This window comes from Mustela putorius, unplaced genomic scaffold (assembly GCF_011764305.1).
Source record: "Mustela putorius furo isolate JIRA1106 unplaced genomic scaffold, ASM1176430v1.1 tig00000196_pilon_pilon_pilon, whole genome shotgun sequence".
Lineage (NCBI taxonomy): Eukaryota > Metazoa > Chordata > Mammalia > Carnivora > Mustelidae > Mustela > Mustela putorius.
In genome coordinates, this window is record NW_025421310.1 from 6,392,627 (window position 1) to 6,411,829 (window position 19,203).

General features: G+C 42.8%; 1 protein-coding gene across 1 annotated transcript; it reads right to left on the bottom strand.

Annotated features, from left to right (window-relative positions):
• Window positions 1-15,953: 15,953 nt before the first annotated feature.
• On the bottom strand, window positions 15,954-18,903 carry LOC123391280 (zinc finger protein 883-like). The gene has a single exon (XM_045077464.1). The coding sequence runs from the start codon at window positions 18,678-18,680 to the stop codon at window positions 16,635-16,637; it is 2,046 nt and encodes a 681-aa protein (XP_044933399.1). The 5' UTR covers window positions 18,681-18,903; the 3' UTR covers window positions 15,954-16,634.
• Between the last annotated feature and the right edge of the window lie 300 nt (window positions 18,904-19,203).

Below are 19,203 nucleotides of genomic sequence, written 5' to 3' on the forward strand. Positions count from 1 at the left end.
GATTCTTATCGTAATCTTTACAATATTAGCTGTACTACTTGTGGGTTGGGGTGTTTCCCTGTTTCATACTGGATAGCAATGATTACATGCACAAATTCATATGCTTGACTTATTTAAAAAAGAAAGGGGGAGGTGTGGGAGGCCACAATAAGGCTTGAAACAAGGACCAAACCAGGCCCTGACTTGTGCCTCCTTTAAAGTCTGAATAACTTAACAAAAGGTTTAGGACGGGAAAAGTCGAGTAGCACTGAGAAAGAGCCTGTGCTGTGTGCTGTGCACTCGCCTACGTGACTTCCCACATTCTTGCTAAACAAATGAGAACAATTCGGTTGGGGTCATAAGTTTATGGCTGGTCCTTGCTGCCCTAGTACAGCCCATAAATTACTTTCAGGTTTGCTGTATCAATACAGAACAATTGCACTGGCATCAGCCATTTGGCATCATGAGGTCTGCTTATAGTTAAGTGTGAAACTTATTATGGGAACTCATGGTTGTTTAACTAGACACAGATGTATTGCTTCTCCTATTGTAATATCACTATATATATGGCCTTAATGCTTTGAATAAACTTAGCACTGTTGGACATCCTCCTCAGTGCTCCTCCTGCCTCCATCTCTCTGCTTCTCGAGTTCTTTTCTTCATCCTCTTATCCTCACGTTCCTGGTCAATTTGTCCCACTGGCCGTGACAAACTCCACAGGTGACCCTGCTGGGAAGGAACTGGGGTGGTGACCAGGCCAAGCAGGGGAACCAAGTCTGGGGCTGGGAGCAGAGTTCGAGCCCTGCCTTCTCCACCATCAGAATTTCAGGAGACTGACACCTTCCCTCTGCTTCTGCTACACATAGGGAGACACCAGACAGACCAAACTTTCCCATTTAAATGCAAATGTATGTTTGAAAGTAAATGCAGGATTTCAGAGCTCTTCCTTTATCTGCATTTGATTCAAAATAACCAGCTGAAAATAATGCTCAGGCCAAGGAGACATATTTTGGTATCAAAAATATTCCCCTTCAGTAGGTGTTTCTGTTCATAAAGACTTGCAGATGAAGTTCTAGAACCTAGGTGAGGTTGGGTGGGGTGAGGTCCAGAGCCGACGGCTAAGAAAGAATTCTTAAGATGTCTCTGGTGCAAAAATGTGGTTTATTAAAGCATGGGGACAGGACCTGTGAGCACACAGAAATGCTGCCCCACTATCCTGAGGAGTGGCTGATTATATACACAGGAGTTGGGTAGGTGATGACAAAGGGGATGATGTTAGCCTCTAAGGAATTTTGGAAGCAAGGTCTCCAGGACCTTGGGGGGCTAGCTATTGTTGGGAGAAAGGTTATTTATTACTAGTAAAAAATCTTCTCATGAGACCCTTTAGATGTATATCCGTGGGTCATATGCTTGGGAATGATTGCTGACACTATCTTGGAGGTTTAGAGATAAAGTGTCCTTATTAGTGAGATTTAGGTTTAGAAGAAATTTAACTTTATTTACATTTCCTTCTACCTCAGCCTCCTTCAGTTTTTATGGAGGGGAGGGCGACATTAGGGCTCTAGGAACTGAGTTTTTGTCTCTGGAAATTGGGCTATTGATAAGATAGCTTCTTTGTTGTAAATCTCTAGGACATTTGTAGAGGAAGGGAGACTCCTGTCTTGCAGGATTGTGATCTCTGCAAGTTAACTGTTTGTTTTGCTTTTAGGGCAGCCAGGGGTGCCTGAGGAAAGTTACACAAACTACAGAGGGGAGCGGGCGGAGAGGGGGTGCAAGGTGCCAGATTTTGCTTTGTCCTCAGCCAGCCTCCTGCTCTCTCATCATTCCCCCGTGGACAATTTTGCCCCTCCCTTAAATCTTTAAGGTAGTTGAAAGTGGAAGGTCTCATCTTCTGTAACTTCATCCTGCTGAATAGGGGCGTAGAACTGTCCCTACGTACTTGGATCAACATTGATCAGTTGAGGAATGTGTAGGGGAGTTACAGAAGACAGAGCTGAATCCAGGGCTGACAGTGAAGAAGTGTCTCTGTGCGTGGTAAGGATCATCGTGAAGTCATTGCAGCAATGGAGTTTTGGCACCAAGTAGAGAAACACTGAACAAGGCAACACATTAAGATTAATAAGGCTATAAGAATGAGAAGCCTGAAAAGATTTTTAATTGTTGGCTATAGTCCTCCTTTAAACCAGGAATTTAACCAATCACTGAGAGGGAGAGAAAGATCTTGTACAGCTTTAATCTGGGTATTCATATCTTTTCTTAGTTATGTGACATTTTTGTGATAGTCTGGGATGTACACGCAACATTCCGCTTTGATAATTGTTCATGTGCCAACCTGTGCTGCTGTCAGGACATCTAAGGCCATCCTATTCTGTAGGACTGCCTTGTGTATCTGTGAGACTTTGGTATTAAATAGGGAGATGCTATTTAGCGAATCACTGAGTGCCTTTGTAGTATATTTATTAAGGGCTACTACATGCCAAATGACACCCTCTAGTCCCACAGATGGAGCAAGAAAGGATGTTAAGTGACCGTACCATTTAAAAACAGATTGGTGTCCATCTTTGCTTTAAATGGGGGAGATTAGCTGGAGTGGCGATGGTTTTAGTAATGCGCCCATGAATCCAGGCAAATCCTAAAGTACAGCGACCTCTCCACCCTGGAGGAAGGCAGGGCCACAGGTTAGTTCCACAGATCCAGTGGGTTCCGTTTGGAGCTGGCCATCTAATGCCAGGTCGCCTTACCCAATCAGTAGCAAACCAGTCAGTAGCCTGGAGTACTATCATTTGGGAACACATTTCTAGTGATAGCCATCCTACATGTCGTGTGTCATTTGCCCAAGTATTATACGTATGATTTCTTTGTTCCCAGCATAAAACTGCCTTTCAAGTGAGATGTCCAATAGTGGGTGAGAGCCACAAATATGTATCCCAGATTTGATATATGCCATCCTCAGTATAGCGATAAGGAGGGTTTTGTAACTTGGGCCCTAGTTGGTGGGTATTGATTTGTGGGCTTGTAAGGTCAATTAGGATTTTAATAGTTTGAGAATATGAAAAAGTTTGGTTATGTCCTGGTGAATTCCATGTTTTACTGATAATGGGCCAGGAAGAAACATCTTGATTAATGATAGATTTATCCTGGTACATATAGTCTCCATCTATTATATCTGAAATATAATTTTGCAGAGAATGCCAATCAGTGCCCTGTAAAGGGGAAACCCACGAGGGTAATCCAGATGTACCTGAAATAGGCAAAATCCTACATATCCAACAATCTGATTTTATAGTTCAGCATCATGCTGTGCTCACTGTAGAAAGGAACTGTCAGCTAAGATAGGTGAAAGGAAGATGAAGAGGATATATAACAGCGGCACCTGAGTGGCTCAGTGGGTTAGGGCCTCTGCCATTGGTTGGGGTCTTGATCCCAGGGTCCTGGGATGGAGCCCCACGTCAGGCTCTCTGCACAGTGGGGAGCCTGCTTCCTAAGTCTCTCTCTGCCTGCCTCTCTGCCTACTTGTGATCTCTGTCTGTCAAATAAAAGAAAAAAAATTGTTAAAAAAAAGAATATATACAACCTTCATTTTTGATTGAAGAGAAGTTTGAGGTCTTCTATGGGCTCAGAGGAGTAAGAAGTCATGTTAGTTTGTTCACTGGGTTCCTGTGAAGGAAGTACAAGTTTTATTCTAGATATATGGACCCATGAAGAGTGTCCTTCTAGCGTTACCGCAGTGGGGGAGTACATAGTATGACCCAATATGGACCTTTCCATATTGGATGTAGGTTTTCTGTTGTATCTGACTTCCAATTTTTTAAATAAACCATCTTTCCGGGATTTACATGGGGTGGGTTTTCAGTTATAGTTAAATCAGGTTTGGGGAGTATACGATTAGTATACTCATTGAGTACCTTATGAATTAAACCAGCTTCCAGTGAATAATTTACTAAGGCATTATAATCTTCATCTAATAACAGATCTACAGAAAGAAGTGGTTTCCCATATAATAACTCGAAAGCCTGAGTCTTAGAGGTTGTTCTGGAACAGTTCTCATCCTGAGAAGTCCTACTGGTAGGAGAGTAACCCAATTTTCCTGGGTTTCTAGACTAAGTTTAGTAAGATGACATTTTATTTTATTTTTTTTTAAGATTTTATTTATTTATCAGAGAGAGAGAGGGAGAGAGCGAGCACAGGCAGACAGAATGGCAGACAGAGGCAGAGGGAGAAGCAGGCTCCCTGCTGAGCAAGGAGCCCGATGTGGGACTCGATCCCAGGATGCCGGGATCATGACCTGAGCCGAAGGCAGCTGCTTAACCAACTGAGCCACCCAGGCGTCCCGTAAGATGACATTTTAAAGTATGATTAGTTTTTTCTACTTTTCCAGAGGCTTGTGGATGCCAGGCTGAATGTAAGAAATATTTAATTTTTTTATTAATTAATTTATTTTCAGAAAAACAGTATTCATTATTTTTTCACCACACCCAGTGCTCCATGCAATCCGTGCCCTCTATAATACCCACCACCTGGTACCCCAAGAAATATTTAATTTTTAAGGCTTGGGCTATTTGTTGAGTTATTTGAGCAGTGAAAGAAGGACCACTGTCACTTTGAAGAGATGGAGGAAGGCCAAATCTAGGGATAATTTCTCACAACAAAATCTTAGTTACTTCTATGGCTCATTCAGTTTTACATGGAAAGACCTCGACCTGTCCGGTGAAAGTATCAACAAATACTAATAGATACTTACAGCCTTTGCAAGGTGGCATTTTTGTGAAATCAAGTTGCCAGTCCTCTCCTGGATATAACACCTTTGGACTGGTTTTAAGAGAGGGGGAGGGCAAGCTGCACCTTCCGGATTTACTTGGGGACAGATGATACAGGATTGGCAAACCCGTTTTATTGTGGCTGTCAAATTTACTCCATCAAATAAATAAATAAATAAATAAATATATTTTAAGATTTTATTTCTTTATTTGACTGAGATCACAAGTAGTCAGAGGGGCAGGCAGAGAGATAGAGAGAGGGAAGTAGGCTCCCTGCTGTCCCATTGTCAGCTTGGAGGCTTCTTTTACTAGGAGGGCTGTGGCAACCACGGCTTGAAGACAAGCTGGCCACCCTTGGGCTATGTTGTCAAGTGACTTTGAAAAATAGCCCATCGGCCTTTTTTCATTCCCTAATTTTTGGGTGAAAGCTCCCAAGGCGTGGCTTTGCTTTTCTGTCACATATAGAGTAAAAGGTTTTTCCAAATTTGGTAATGCCAAAGCTGGAGCTGACCTAAGTTTAGTTTTTAATGTTTGAAAGGCTGTCTTCTGAGCTTTAGTCGAGAACAAAGGTTCCTCATTGGGGTCTTTAATTGAGTTATATAATGGTTTGGCCAAGAGTCCAAACCCAGGAATCCACAGGTGGCAAAAACCTGCCATACCTAGAAAACTGCGTAGTCGTTTTTTTGTAGTTGGAGGCTTGAGATCTAGTATGGCCTTTTTTCTATCAGTAGATAGAATACGGTGACCAGGTGTTAGTTCGTATCCTAAATGTGTACCTTTTGTTGAGATATTTGTGCCATTTTAGGGGATACACGATACCCTCTATCTGCCAAGAAATTAAGTTACAGAATTTTCATCAGATGTCTCCTTTGTGGGACTACAGATTAAAATGTCATCTACGTATTGAATTATTGTCCCCTTAGATAAGGACACATCATGGAGATCTTTGCTAAGTACAGCTCCAAATAGATGAGGACTCTTTTTAAATCCTCGTGGTAAGACTGTCCAGGTTAACTGAGCAGCCTGTGAGCTTGAGGGTGAAGTCCACTCAAAAGCAAATAGTGACTGCATTTCCTTACTTAATAGGATGCAAAAAAAGGCATCTTTTAAGTCGAGTACTGTAAACCAGTTGGCGTCACCAGGGACGTGGGTGAGAATAGTGTACGGATTTGACACTATGGAATGAATAGGCAATACTGCCTCATAGCTCTGAAATCTTGTACCATTTGATATTCTCCATTTCGCTTTTTTACTGGTAAAATTGGGGTGTTATAAGGAGATTGACAAGGCTTTAATATACCATGTCTTAGAAACTTATCAATAAGTGGTTGTAACCCAGCTTTGGCCTCAGGTTTTAGAGGATATTGTTTCTTATGAGGTATATTGGTTGGGCCCCTTAAGGTCACCTTGATGGGTTGGGCTGTAAGAGCCCATCCTGGGATATCACAATTCCAGACTTGTGGGTTTAGTTCCTTCCAGATGTTGGAAGGGATAGTAAGGTATGGATCAAGCTCTCCAGACGTTAAAGAGAACAAGCCATCCGCCTCTACAGTAAGAGCAAATTGGCTACCCAGTTTATACATTAAGTCTCATCCGAGTAATGGGGTGGGACAAGACAGGACTAGAAAAGCATGAGTTACCAAGTGACTCTTATATTTACAGGTTAAAGGCATTGTTTGATGGCATGTTTGACGGCATGTTCCCCTTCTATGCTGACAATTTTAAGGTTAGAAAGACAAACAGGGCCGGAGTGCTGAGTAAGGACAGAGTAAGTGGCTCCAGTATCAATAAGAAAATTGATAAACTTACCTCCCACATCCAGGGTAACCTGGGGCTCAGTCATCTTGATGACAAAGGGAGCCGGACCAGCCTCAGGGCCCCATCATGCCAGTTCTTCCCACATTGACTCTTGGGTGGGGAAGCGAGCTCCTATCTCTCTCTCTCTCTGGAGATGAGGACAGTCTCTCTTCCAATGTCCCGTTTCTTTACAGACAGGACATGGTCCTGGTGCAGAGTGCTTGTTCAGACATTTTTTGCTCTAGTGTCCGATCTGGCCACACGTATAGTACGGGGACTTACCTAGTTCTTTTCCCGCTGCCGGCCCCTTCTTTTGCCCCCGGTTGGTCTGGTCCTGTGGGGAAACCACAATAGCGGCAGCCATTACTTGAGCCTGTATCTTACCCTGCAATTTAGTCCTCTGGTCCTTTTCTTGCCTTAAGGCCATATCTCTATTGTTAAAGACCTCAGTCGCTACCTCTAATAGGTGCTGGATGGGAGTTGGAGGACCTAAAGCCATCTTAGTTCATTTTCAGCAGATGTCAGGTGCCGATTGGCTTATAAAATACATATTTAGTATGGTTATTCCCTCAGGTGAGGCTGGGTCCAGATTCGTGTATTTACAGATAGCCTCTACCAATTGCCCCTGAAATAGGGCTGGATTTTTATCAGTTCCTTGTGTAACTTCCTGAAGTTTGTCAACGTTTACAGGTTTAGAAAATCCTTTTTTCATTCCTTCTATCAAACAAGGGATCATATGGTCCCGTTTTTCTCTCCCTGAACTATCCTCCTGATAGTTCCAGTGTGGCTCAGTCTTAGAGACAGCAGTACCCCAACTGGGTAATGATCTCTGTCTCTCATTGCTAGCTCATCAGCGAACTCCTGTTCTTCCTCCCAGATTCGTCTCTTTTCCTCAGGGGTGCAACAATGAGTTAACATGAGATAGATATATATATATATAGATAGATAGATAGATAGATATATCTATCTATCTATATATATATTTACTTCCAGGTCAAATCGAACATAATAGATACTTCTTGAAAGCCATCAATAAATTAAGAGGGATTTTCAGAATATCGTATTAATCGTTGTTTTATCTGAGCCAGGTCTGCCATGGAGAATGGGACATGGACTCTAATTGTGCCTGTTTCTCCATTAGCAACTTCCCCAAGAGGATGCATCCCATACTTAGATGGAGCTCCTGGTAAATAGCGAGTCCCGCTCGTGGTATTTCTGGCGGGGCTGGGGGTGGAGGGTTCTCGGGGTTTATCAGGAGGAGGGATAGCATCAGAGCCAGTGTCCTCTTTTTGGAGACTGTCTGGCAGTTCCTTCAACATCCCGGGTTTGTTGAGAGGAGTCGGCCTGTTTAGACAGGGTGACAGTCATCACCCAATATATCCTGAGGGGAGAGGGTCCTGTTAACCTGGCTGAGGGTTAGACACATTCTACAAGAGGCCCGCAGGTTCAGATCCTGATTTAGGGTCATACAGGCTTGGACATATGGAACTTCAGTCTATTTGCCCTTTTCCCTGCAGAAGAGGTCTAACTGATAGATTGATCTGAAATTTAGCATCCCATTTACAGGCCACTTTTCTCCGTCTCCTAAGGAGTACTGAGGCCATTCAGTGTTAACAGAAGAAAATTATCTTTTTCTTTCTTAAAACTTGCAGTTTGAATTTATTCCAGTGGGTTTGGAGGCATCCCAAGGAAGAGTCCTTGGGCACAGAAGAGGAGGATCCCATGTTCCTAAAAAGTAAATAAGGTCCCTTACCAAAATACCCCTGACTCCTGGGTGGCATCCCACACAGGGTATGTCAGAGGTTCCAGGTGTCAAAAGTGACCAGAGGCATCCCTCAACAAAAATAGTTATTGATCACCATTCTACCTTCCCTTGAAGGCATTCCTGCTGTTAAAGGCCCTGCAGGGGTGCCGGCGTCCCTTCTGTTTCCCATTGCATCCTAGGCTACAGATGGGTGCCTGGTGAATGGACTAGGATACTGCACTGTCCTACACTCTAAAGGTTGTGTTACTGCCCTGTCATTTTTTAACCCATGGGAGTACTAGAAACGTTTGGCAAAGAGAAGTTACTCAATTTCGTAGTTTACAGTAGTTTGTAGAAGACACTGAAAAGAAACAGTAAAGACTGAAATCCATCATGGTCTATGTGACATTCCAACACCTGTGGTCCTTGCAGTCAACTTCCCCAGGAAATGGTCCCCGGTTGCGTTTTAATTCAATTGGGTACTGGTTTCAGCAGGCTCCCAGTGGAGGTCCTGTGGCCAGAAGTGGCTAGACCAGGGATGTGGATGGGATCACATTAGATAAATCAGGGGGAAACATCACATGGGAGTCTTGAGATTGGCAGCCGTCCTAGTGACTTAGGTGGCTGTCTTGTGCCCAAGAGAGACAACTTTATCTAAGAACAGGAATAAAGAGAGGCCATCAAGTTTCTGGGTCTTATTACCATTCTGGCCAGGGTACTAACTTACAGCCAAATGTCAGATGCTCTCCTCCCCATAGAGTAGCCATGTGATAGAGGATTACAGCCTGAGCAATTGACATGCAAGTGCTCCAATAAGACCATACTCCTTGAAAAGCCCCTGAAATGAGACTAAAGGAAGAAGAAAGTACTCACCAATTTTGCTCCGAAGCTCAGAGTCCAAATGTAAAGACTCACAGTTCCTTCGTGGTCACCAAATGAAGTTCTAGAACCTAGGTGAGGTTTGGTGGGGTGAGGTCCAGATTTGATGGCTAAGAAAGAATTCTTAAGACATCTCTGGTGCAAAAAGGTGGTTTATTAGAGCACAAGGACAGGACCTGTGGGCACACAGAGATGCTGCCGCGGTATCCTGAGGAGTGGCTGATTATATACACAGGAGTTGGATAGATGAGGACAAAGGAGATGATGTTGGTCTCTAAGAAATTTTGGAAATAAGGACTCCAGGACCCTGGGGGGCTAGCTATTGTTGGGAGAAAGGTTATTTACTACTAGTAAAAAATCTTCTGGTGAGACCCTTTAGATGTGTATCTGTGGGTCATATGCTCGGGAATGATTGCTGACACGATCTTGGAGGTTTAGAGATTACGTTTCACATTTCTCCTATCAAGTGTCCTTGTTAGTGAGATTCAGGTTTAGAAGAAATTTAACTTTATTTACATTTCCTTATACCTCAGCCTCCTTCAGTTTTTATGGAGGGGAGGGCGACATTAGGGCTCTAGGAACTGAGTTTTTGTCTCTGGAAATTGGGCTATTGATAAGATAGCTTCTTTGTTGTAAATCTCTAGGACATTTGTAGAGGAAGGGAGACTCCTGTCTTGCAGGATTGTGATCTCTGCAAGTTAACTGTTTGTTTTGCTTTTAGGGCAGCCAGGGGTGCCTGAGGAAAGTTACACAAACTACAGAGGGGAGCGGGCGGAGAGGGGGTGCAAGGTGCCAGATTTTGCTTTGTCCTCAGCCAGCCTCCTGCTCCCTCATCACTGCCACACAGTTTTCCACACTGCATGTTCTTTTTACCCTCCTATCGGCGATGTAGGAGAATTCTAATTCTCAGCATTCTCAGGAAAATTGGATGTTATCCTTTTTCTTTATTTTAGCCATTCCAGAAAATATTGAGTGATTTCTCAGTGTAAAGTAGGCAGTGTTCTTACAGCAGTTGTCTTAGTGACTGAAATGAGAATCACTTGGAAAGCATCAGGTTGAACAAAGAAAAAAGTAATTAATGCTTCAGTGAGACTCCCATTTCCAATAAGTAACCTTTCTCTTCCCCCACAGACCTCCTCAACTCACTTCCTCAGCCCTATGTTTCAGGAACGTGGTTCCACCCTGACAGCATGATGAACACGGCTGGGAGCACAGACACAATTCCTCTGGGAACCGGCCATCGTGCAGCATCTCCCAGCAAACGCTTGGCCCCTTCCTCTGGGTGGGCTGCAGGTTTGAAGGCCACAACCTCCTGAGGCCTCCTTGACTGGCAAAACAATGAAACTCCAGCTGCCTTGGATCCCCAGCTCTGTCTACACGTTCTGTTCTGGGTGTGAAGCATGGAGGTCAGTTCACACAACAGAATCAATGTGAGGAGAGGAAAATTTGTTTTTCCTGCACTGTTCTTAATGATGTCAGTTTCATAAGTGAAAACAATTAAATTCTCAAGGGGACAAGAAAGATACCAGGCTCAAAGAGAAGGTAAGTGTTCTGTGTCACCATGACTTAAGGAGGAGGAGGAGGTAGGATTTAGAATTTCTAAGAGGGGATTATATTCAGAGGAGAAAGGAAAGACTAAATATTTGTTATAGAATAGTTTGTCCCTCTGGGTAGTCAACTTTTTTTTCTTTTCTTTTCGAAATTTATTTTTTCAGTGTTACAAGATTCATTGTTTATGCATGTAATCCATGCCTTCCTTAATACCCAACACCAGGCTCACCCAACCCTCAACCCCCTCCCCTCCATAACCCTCAATTTGTTTCTCAGAGTCTACAGTCTCTCATGCTTCATCTCCCCTTCTGATTACCCCCCCAACTCACTTCTCCTCTACATCACTGAATGGCCTCCATCTTATTCCTTATGCTCCACAAATAAGTGAAATCGTATGATCATTGACTCTCTCTGGTTGACTTAGTTCACTCAGCATAATCTCCTCCAGTCCTGACCATGTTCATGCAAAAGTTGGGTATTCTTCCTTTCTGATGGAGGCATAATACTCCATTGTATATATGGACCACATCCTCTTTATCTATTCGTGTGTTGAAGGGCATCTTGGCTCTTTGTGCATTTTGGTGACTGTGGCCATGGCTGCTATGAACATTGGGGTCCAGACGGCCCTTCTTTTCACTATATCTGTATCTTTGGGGTTAAAAACCCAAGAGTGCAATTGCAGGCAGGGTCATAAGGAAGCTCTATTTTTAATTTCTCAAGGAATCTCCACAGTTTTCCAACGTGGCTGCACCAACATGCATTCCCTCCAACAGTGTAAGAGGGTTCCCCTTTCTCCACATCCTCTCCAACACATGGTATTTCCTGTCTTTTTAATTTTGGCCATTCTAACTGGTGTAAGGAGGTATCCCAAAGTGGTTTTGATTTGAATTTCCTTGATGCTTAATGATGGTCAACATTTTTTCATGTGTCTGTTCCAGGTAGGCAAGTCTTTTTGTCTTTTTGTTTATTTTTAAGATTTTGTTTATTTATTTGACAGAGAGAGAGAGAGAGAGAGAGAGATCACAAGTATGCAGAGCAGCAGGCACAGCAGGCAGAGAGAGGGGGAAGCAGGCTCCCTGCTGAGCAGAAAGCCCCATGATGAGCTTGATCTCAGGACTCTGGGATCATGACCTGAGCCAAAGGCAGAGGCTTTAACCTACCGAGCCACCCAGGTGACCCTAGGCAACTCTATCTGATATCAACTGCTGGGGTGTCCAGGAGTCTCCCAGGGGTAGGGTTTCAGGGTCCTGGGATCGAGCCCCATGTCAGGCTCTCTGCCCTGTCCCTTCCTGTCTCTTCTCACTCTGCCTACTACTGATGTCTCTCTCTCTCTGTCAAATTTATAAATAAAATCTCTAAGAAATCTAAGAACGAGAGAGGCACATGTGGCGCTGGGTAGTGATGGGCAGAGAAGAGAGAGAAACCAACTCACCATTGAGCAGGAAGCCCGATGCAGGGCTTATGACCTGAGCCTAAGGCAGACACTTAATAACTGAGCTACCCAGACACACCTAGGAAGGACTACACTCATGATGGCACTGAAGAAAGGGAGGAACGTCCTGCACAGCACTGAAGCAGCCTCTCTGAAGGTTCTCCCAACTACACTGGATCTGACATTGAATGCGGTTATCTATGTGGGAAATGAGGGAACAACCACAGTACATGCCCAGCTGATCGGGCCTATTCCACTGTCCAGAAGCCTTCTTCATTTCAAACATCTATTCAACCACGTGACATCTTAAAGCTGCCCACGTGACTGCATCATCTAACACCCTCCTCCATCCTTTGTCATTCATCTAGGCAGGAAAGTACAGTCATCCCTGACATCCAACAGCATTATTCTTCAGGAAGACACAGTAGGTCAGGATAAAGCAGAACTTCCCCACTACTGAGAAACCCACATTAGCCATCTCTGCTCCCTATGACATGTATTCATCAGATGACACAAGCAAGAGCTGCCTGTGACTTTGCAGTGACTAAAAGGGAGCCACCTCCAGGTCCCTCCCCACATGGGAAAGACCTTATAATAGGTCTTGTCTTTCTCTCAAAGAGTGGTGCCTTCCCCATATTTAACTTAGATGCACATTCCACAACCCTGTGCTAAATGTCTTAATGCCCATCGGCTTTCCATTGGTCTAACCTCAATTAAGCATCTTCTAAAGACACTCCCTCCACATCACAGGCAAAAGAGAATGGTTGTGGTTCCGACATAGTGAGGAAGAAAAATGAGGGCGAATACAACTGGAGATCTGGAGATAAGTAGATCATAAAATAAGTAGAAGTTACTTTCTACATCTAGGGAGTCACTTGGGAAACTCAGCAGTTGTCCTCCTCTACATGGTAATTCCTCACCTTAAATATTTTTTGTCTCTTCCCTGGGTTACCACATCACTCCGATTTGGATAGATTTCTCTTTCTTATGGGGTATCTATGACACACATAGTACAGTCAGATGTGCATTTGTACCTCACAGACACATGAAACCATCAATGCAGGATGTGGGGTACATACTCTCATGTGGGGTCATGGTACAGTGCTATCGAGTCCCAAGTATATGTCCAAAATATGCCATTCTGACTAAAACAGATTTAGGGAAGCTCTGGGGGAGGGGGAATCTTCTCTATGGGACATGGGAAGGAAGGCATTGGAAGAAAGGAGTGATGGTGGCTCACTAGGAGAGAGTACAGATGTCATATGAGATGTTCCACTAACTTGTCAACCTACAGTGTGCTGAGTGGGGAATGCACTAGTGAGAAGGGCTCCTGTCAGTATAAGGCCCTGACAACACTACTGGCTACACAAAATCAATACCAAGTAGCAGTATCATGGAGTACATGAGCTAAAACTCCCAACAATACCTCTATGTCACAAAGCTTGGTAATACACATACAGTAGTATCATCCTGTTCACAAACAGAAGAAAATCATAGCATGGACTGGGGAAAAATAATCACATATCCCTTAAACCTTCAGAGCACTGGGAAAATGGTGTCCTAGGTGTATTGCTTTACTCCAGTACCAAACAGGTGATGGATTCAAACAGCTCTGTACAGCCCGCAATGAAATAGATGAACACTAGACGTAGAATAACACATCATTCATGGCAAACCCATATCCGTATGTTAAAAAAAAGGTGTTTTATTGGGGCACCTGGGTGGCTTAGTGGGTTAAAGCCTCTGCCTTTGGCTCTGTCATGATCCCAGGGTCTTGGCATCCAGCCCCACACTGAGCTGTCTGCTTCACTGGGAACGTGGTTCCTGTTCTCTCTCTCTGCCTGCCTCGCTGCCTATTTGTGATCTCTTTCTGTCAACAAAATAAATAAAATCCTTTAAAGAAAAACACCATTTTACTAATGAAAATATAAGTTTACACATACACTGAGTAATGCATATCAAATCCCCACAGAACAAACATGTACAAAAGCATTCAGGTGTTGTCAGAAGGATGTGGGAGTACCTATTTCCAAAAGTTTCAGACTGAGGTACATTCCACAGAAATGTGTATATTCAACAGGGAAGAGTTAGCTACCCTCCTTCAGTCATCTGTGAGGATCTCCTCATTTAACTACATCTGGTCATACCCTCTAATGATTGTGCTTAGGAAGATACATTCGTAGTTTACATGGCTCCCTTTGTTTCCTTAAAGAACAATTAGGAAAATCACCTATTTCTAATATTTAGTTTCAATACATCTAGACGTGTGTTCCTTGAACACCTATCCCATGGAATCTTACATCAGTGTTATAACCATAAGCACCATCTCCACTGAGATGTACTTCATATGTTGTATATCATACGGTTCTCTTCCATGGAAAATTAGGTATGTATGGTCCACTTAATGGAGCAGAACATCTAATATCTTTGATGTAGCAACAATCAGCCCTGTATCCTTACACACCCACAAGGAATGGAGGAATTTTCAGGAGTGATTTCAGAGGAAATACACTAGTAATTGTTAGCCACAAATCTCATATAGAGTTAATGTAAAAATTTAAAAATACTGAAACCCTTATATATTTATGAAAAAGTCCATCCATTAAATCTGTTCAACAGACTACCATATACATTTTCTAAATGCTCAGGTCTGAATTCTCCTTATAATCACTATTTTCAAGCAGAATAATGTCTGAGTAGGGTCAATAATGTATTCTATTGGCTTGATTTCCGTAACATTCATTGGCATCTGATGTTCAATTCAATAGTTTTCTGAACATTGCTTTCTATTGACTTTCCGTACTGCACTCTCTGGTGTGTACTCCAATGTATACTAAAATAAAGGCTTCTCCACATTCACGATGTTCCAAGGGTTTGAATCTACTATGCATTTTGACATATTGAGTAAGCACTGAATTCCAGTTACATGCTTGGTCACTTTCTTTACATTTCACACTTTCACTCCTGTATGAAACCAATGATGTGAAGAAGTTGGGAGTCCCACTGAGAGGTCAGACCCATTCTTAGTATTTGTACACTAACTCTCCTATTTAAAATCTCTCATATGGGGTGCCTGGGTGGCTCAGTGGGTTAAGCTGCTGCCTTCGGCTCAGGTCATGATCTCAGAGTCCTGAGATCGAGTCCCGCATCGGGCTCTCTGCTCAGCGGAGAACTTGCTTCTCTCTCTCTCTCTCTGCCTGCCTCTCCATCTACTTCTGATTTCTCTCTGTCAAATAAATAAATGAAATCTTTAAAAAAAAAAAGAAAAAAAAATAAAATCTCTCATATGGAGTGAGGAGGGAGCAGCCCTTAGGCACTCTCTCACATTCATTACATCTGTAATTTTCTCTGCAGGGTGAATTCTGTGATGTGCAGCAAGGGTTGTGTGCCTGCTAGAGGTTTGGCCACATTATTCATCCAGTGTCTTTCTAGTATGAATTCTGTTTGGAAGGCGTGCATGCTGGACAAAGGCCTTGCCAAACTAGTTGTTTTTGGAAGGCTATTGTCTAATATGAATTCTCTCATAGGCATGAATTGGTGAGCACTCCTTAATCAATTTTGCTCACATTCTTTTTTTCTTTTGTTCTTTAAGATTTTATTTATTTATTTGACAGAGAGATGGAGAGAGAGCACAAGTAGAGGAGGATCAGGCAGGGCAAGAGGGAGAAGCAGGCTTCCCACTAAGCAGGAAGCCGGGTGCAGAGCTGAATCCTGGAACCCTGGGATCATGACTTGAGCCTAAGGGAGCCACATAACTGCCTGAGCCACCCAGGTGCCCCTGTTTTTACATTTTATACACTAGTAAGCATTCTATCTAGTATAATTATTATTTTTAGTGAGGACCGAGTGCCTGTAAAGGCCTAACATCTTTTTTTTAAAGATTTTATTTGACAGACAGATCGTAAGTAGGCAGAGAGGCAGACAGAGAGAGGGGGAAGCAGGATCCCTGCTGAGCAGAGAGCCAATGAGGGGCTCAGTCCCAGGACCCTGAGATCATGACCTGAGCTGAAGGCAGAGGCTTAACCCACTGAGCAACCCAGGCGCCCGACCTAACAACATTCTTGACGTTGGTAAGGTTTCTCTCCAGGATGAACTCTCTGATGCTCAGGGACACTTGACCTCTGGTTAAAGGCCTTGCCACATTCATGACATTTGCCAGGTTTCTCTCCAGTATGAATTCTGCAATGTTGAGTAAGGCCTGAGCTGTGGTTAATGGTCTTGCCACAGTCTTGATATTGGTAAGATGTCTTTCCATTATGAATTCTCTGATGCTGACTAAGCCTTGAGCACCAGTTAGAGGCCTTGCCAGATTTTTGGAATTTATAGGGTTGCACTCTAGTATGAGTTCTGCTATGTTGGCTGGGTTTTAGTTCACCTTGAAGGTCTTGCCACATTCCTGACATTGGTTAGGTTCCCCTCCAGTATGAGTTCTGTAATGTTCACTAAGAGATGAGATGTCCCTAAATGGCTTGCCACATTCTTCACATTGGTAAGATTATTCTCCACAATGAATTCTGTAATGCTGAGTAAGACCTGACCTCCAGGTAAAGGCCTTGCCACATTCCTCACATTGGTAAGGTTTCTCTCCAGTATGAGTTCTGTGATGTTGAATAAGGTATGAACTCCATTTAAAGCTCTTGCCACATTCATGACATTGGTAAGGTTTCTCTCCACTATGAGTTATGTGATGTCGTATAAGGGCTGAGCTGTAGAAAAAGGCCATGCCACATTCTTGACATTGGTAAGGTTTCTCTACACTATGAATTCTGTGATGTTTAGTAAGTTGTGAAGGGACTGCATAGGCCTTACCACATTCTTGACATTGGTAAGGTTTCTCTGCAGTATGAGTTCTATGATGTTGAGTAAGGGATGAACTGTAACAAAAGGCCTTGCCACATTTTTGACATTGGTAAGGTTTCTCTCCAGTATGAATTCTATGATGTTTAATAAGAGATGACCTTCGGTTAAAGCACTTGCCACATTTTTGACATTGGTAAGGTTTTTCTCCAGTATGAGATCTATAATGTTGAATAAGGGATGACTTCCAATTAAAGCTTTTGCCACATTTTTGACATCGGTAAGGTTTCTGTCCAGTATGAGTTCTGTAATGCTCAATAAGAGTTGTACTGTCCTTAAATGGCTTGCCACATTCTTCACATTGGTATGAATTTTCTCCACGATGAATTCTTTTATGCTCAGCAAGACCTGACCTCCAGTTAAAGGCCTTGCCACATTCTAGGCATTGGTAAGGTTTCTCTGCATTATGAATATTGTGATGTTGATAAAGATGTGACCTCCACTTAAAGGTTTTGCCACATTCTTGACATTGGTATGTTTTCTCTGCAGTATGAATTTTGTGATGCCGAGAAAGATTTGAACTCCAGGTAAAGGCCTTGCCACATTCCTGACATTGGTAAGGTTTTTTTCCAGTATGAACTCTATGATGTTGAGAAAGGTGTGATAGACGTTTAAAGGCCTTGCCACATTTTTGACATTGGTAAGGTTTCTCTCCAGTATGAATTCTGTGATGTATAATAAGGGTTGACCTGTGGTTAAAGCTCTTGCCACATTTTGGACATTGGTAAGGTTTCTCTCCACTATGAATTCTCTGATGTTGAGTAAGTTTTGAGCATGATGTAAAGGCTTTGGCATGTTCATTACAGTTGTAATTTTTCCCTGCAATATGAATTTGGTGAAGTCTATTAAGACTTAAGTAATCATTGAAAGTCTTGCCACATTCTTGACATTTGCAGTTTTTCTCTCCAGAACAGATCTGCAAATGTCCACTTATTGATAAACAGTCCTTAAAACTTTGATTGCCTTCTTCATATTTGTATACTTTTTCTCCAGTATGCATTTGCTGATGTTGAGATAGTGTTGAGTGGCAGTCAAAGGATTTACCACATTCCTTAAAAATGTAAGTTTCCTTTCCCCAAGGGATTATCTCATCGAAGTTTATGTTTGATGACTGACTAATTATGGTCCCTGATTCATTAGATGTGAATGGGCTTTTTCCCTCATGAATTCTCTGATGATCACCAACACTGGAGGACTGGTTACAAGCTTTCCCACATTCATTGTATTTATGAGGACTGTCTCCCAAATGGTTAGAGCTTGGATGAAAGCCTTCCCCACATTTATCACATTCATAATGGTTCTCTGCAAACCTAGCCCTGACACATCGGTGAACACTGGAAGCCTGGTTCAATGTTTTCTCAGATTCAGTGCATTGAGCAATTTTGTCTCCAGTAAAAAGCTTCTGGTCATACTGTAGGGTCAACTCCTCAGTGAAGTCCCTCTTATATGGATCCCACTGAGCACTTTGTTCTTCATTTCTAAATCTCTGATTTAAGGTCAAGCCAGTCCTATCTTCCAAATGGCTCAAATCATTATTCTCAGCATGGACTCCGTTACTTTCCAGATGTTCCAAATGGCCTGTCCACAAATCGCTATGGTTGACTATCTGATTGGAGTTTGTGCTTACAGAGACCCACTGCTCTGCAGAAACAGTTGACTTAAAAATGGAGTTCTTCCACCGCATTTTATGTCCTTCGCCATTTGAGGCAGTGAGATTCTCATTATGGGCAATTGCCTTGGTTTGGGTGTATCGTCCAGGATTTCTTTGAGGCCCTTCATTCTCCCCATCACTATGACAGTCTGTGCATAAGTGTAGTATCTCAAGAGAACTATCTTTGTATCTGTGCGTTGACCCGTTCTGGAAAGAACCCTCTAAGCTCTGCTGTAGCAGGAAACGCGGGGTCTCAGGTGAAGATAGAGCTGAAAGATACCAAATAAAAGTAAAGCCATTGCACTTACTACATTCCAAACAATATACTGATGACCTTTAATGCAGAAGCATCAAGTCAATCAGACAATGTCAGAACGATGGCTGACAAGGTGTCATCAGGCCCTCATTTCCCCATGGATATGCAACATGGTACACAACATATTGACCATATATCCTAATAGATAATTCTGTGATATGGTTACAGTGTAGATTGTATTCTAACAATAACAAAAAGGATCATATGAGCTAAAACTTAGCAGAAGACCGGAGGATATGG

Bases quoted from the DNA above. Each gene is read 5' to 3' on its own strand.
- LOC123391280 (XM_045077464.1), bottom strand. From the start codon at position 18,680: ATGCGGTGGAAGAACTCCATTTTTAAGTCAACTGTTTCTGCAGAGCAG.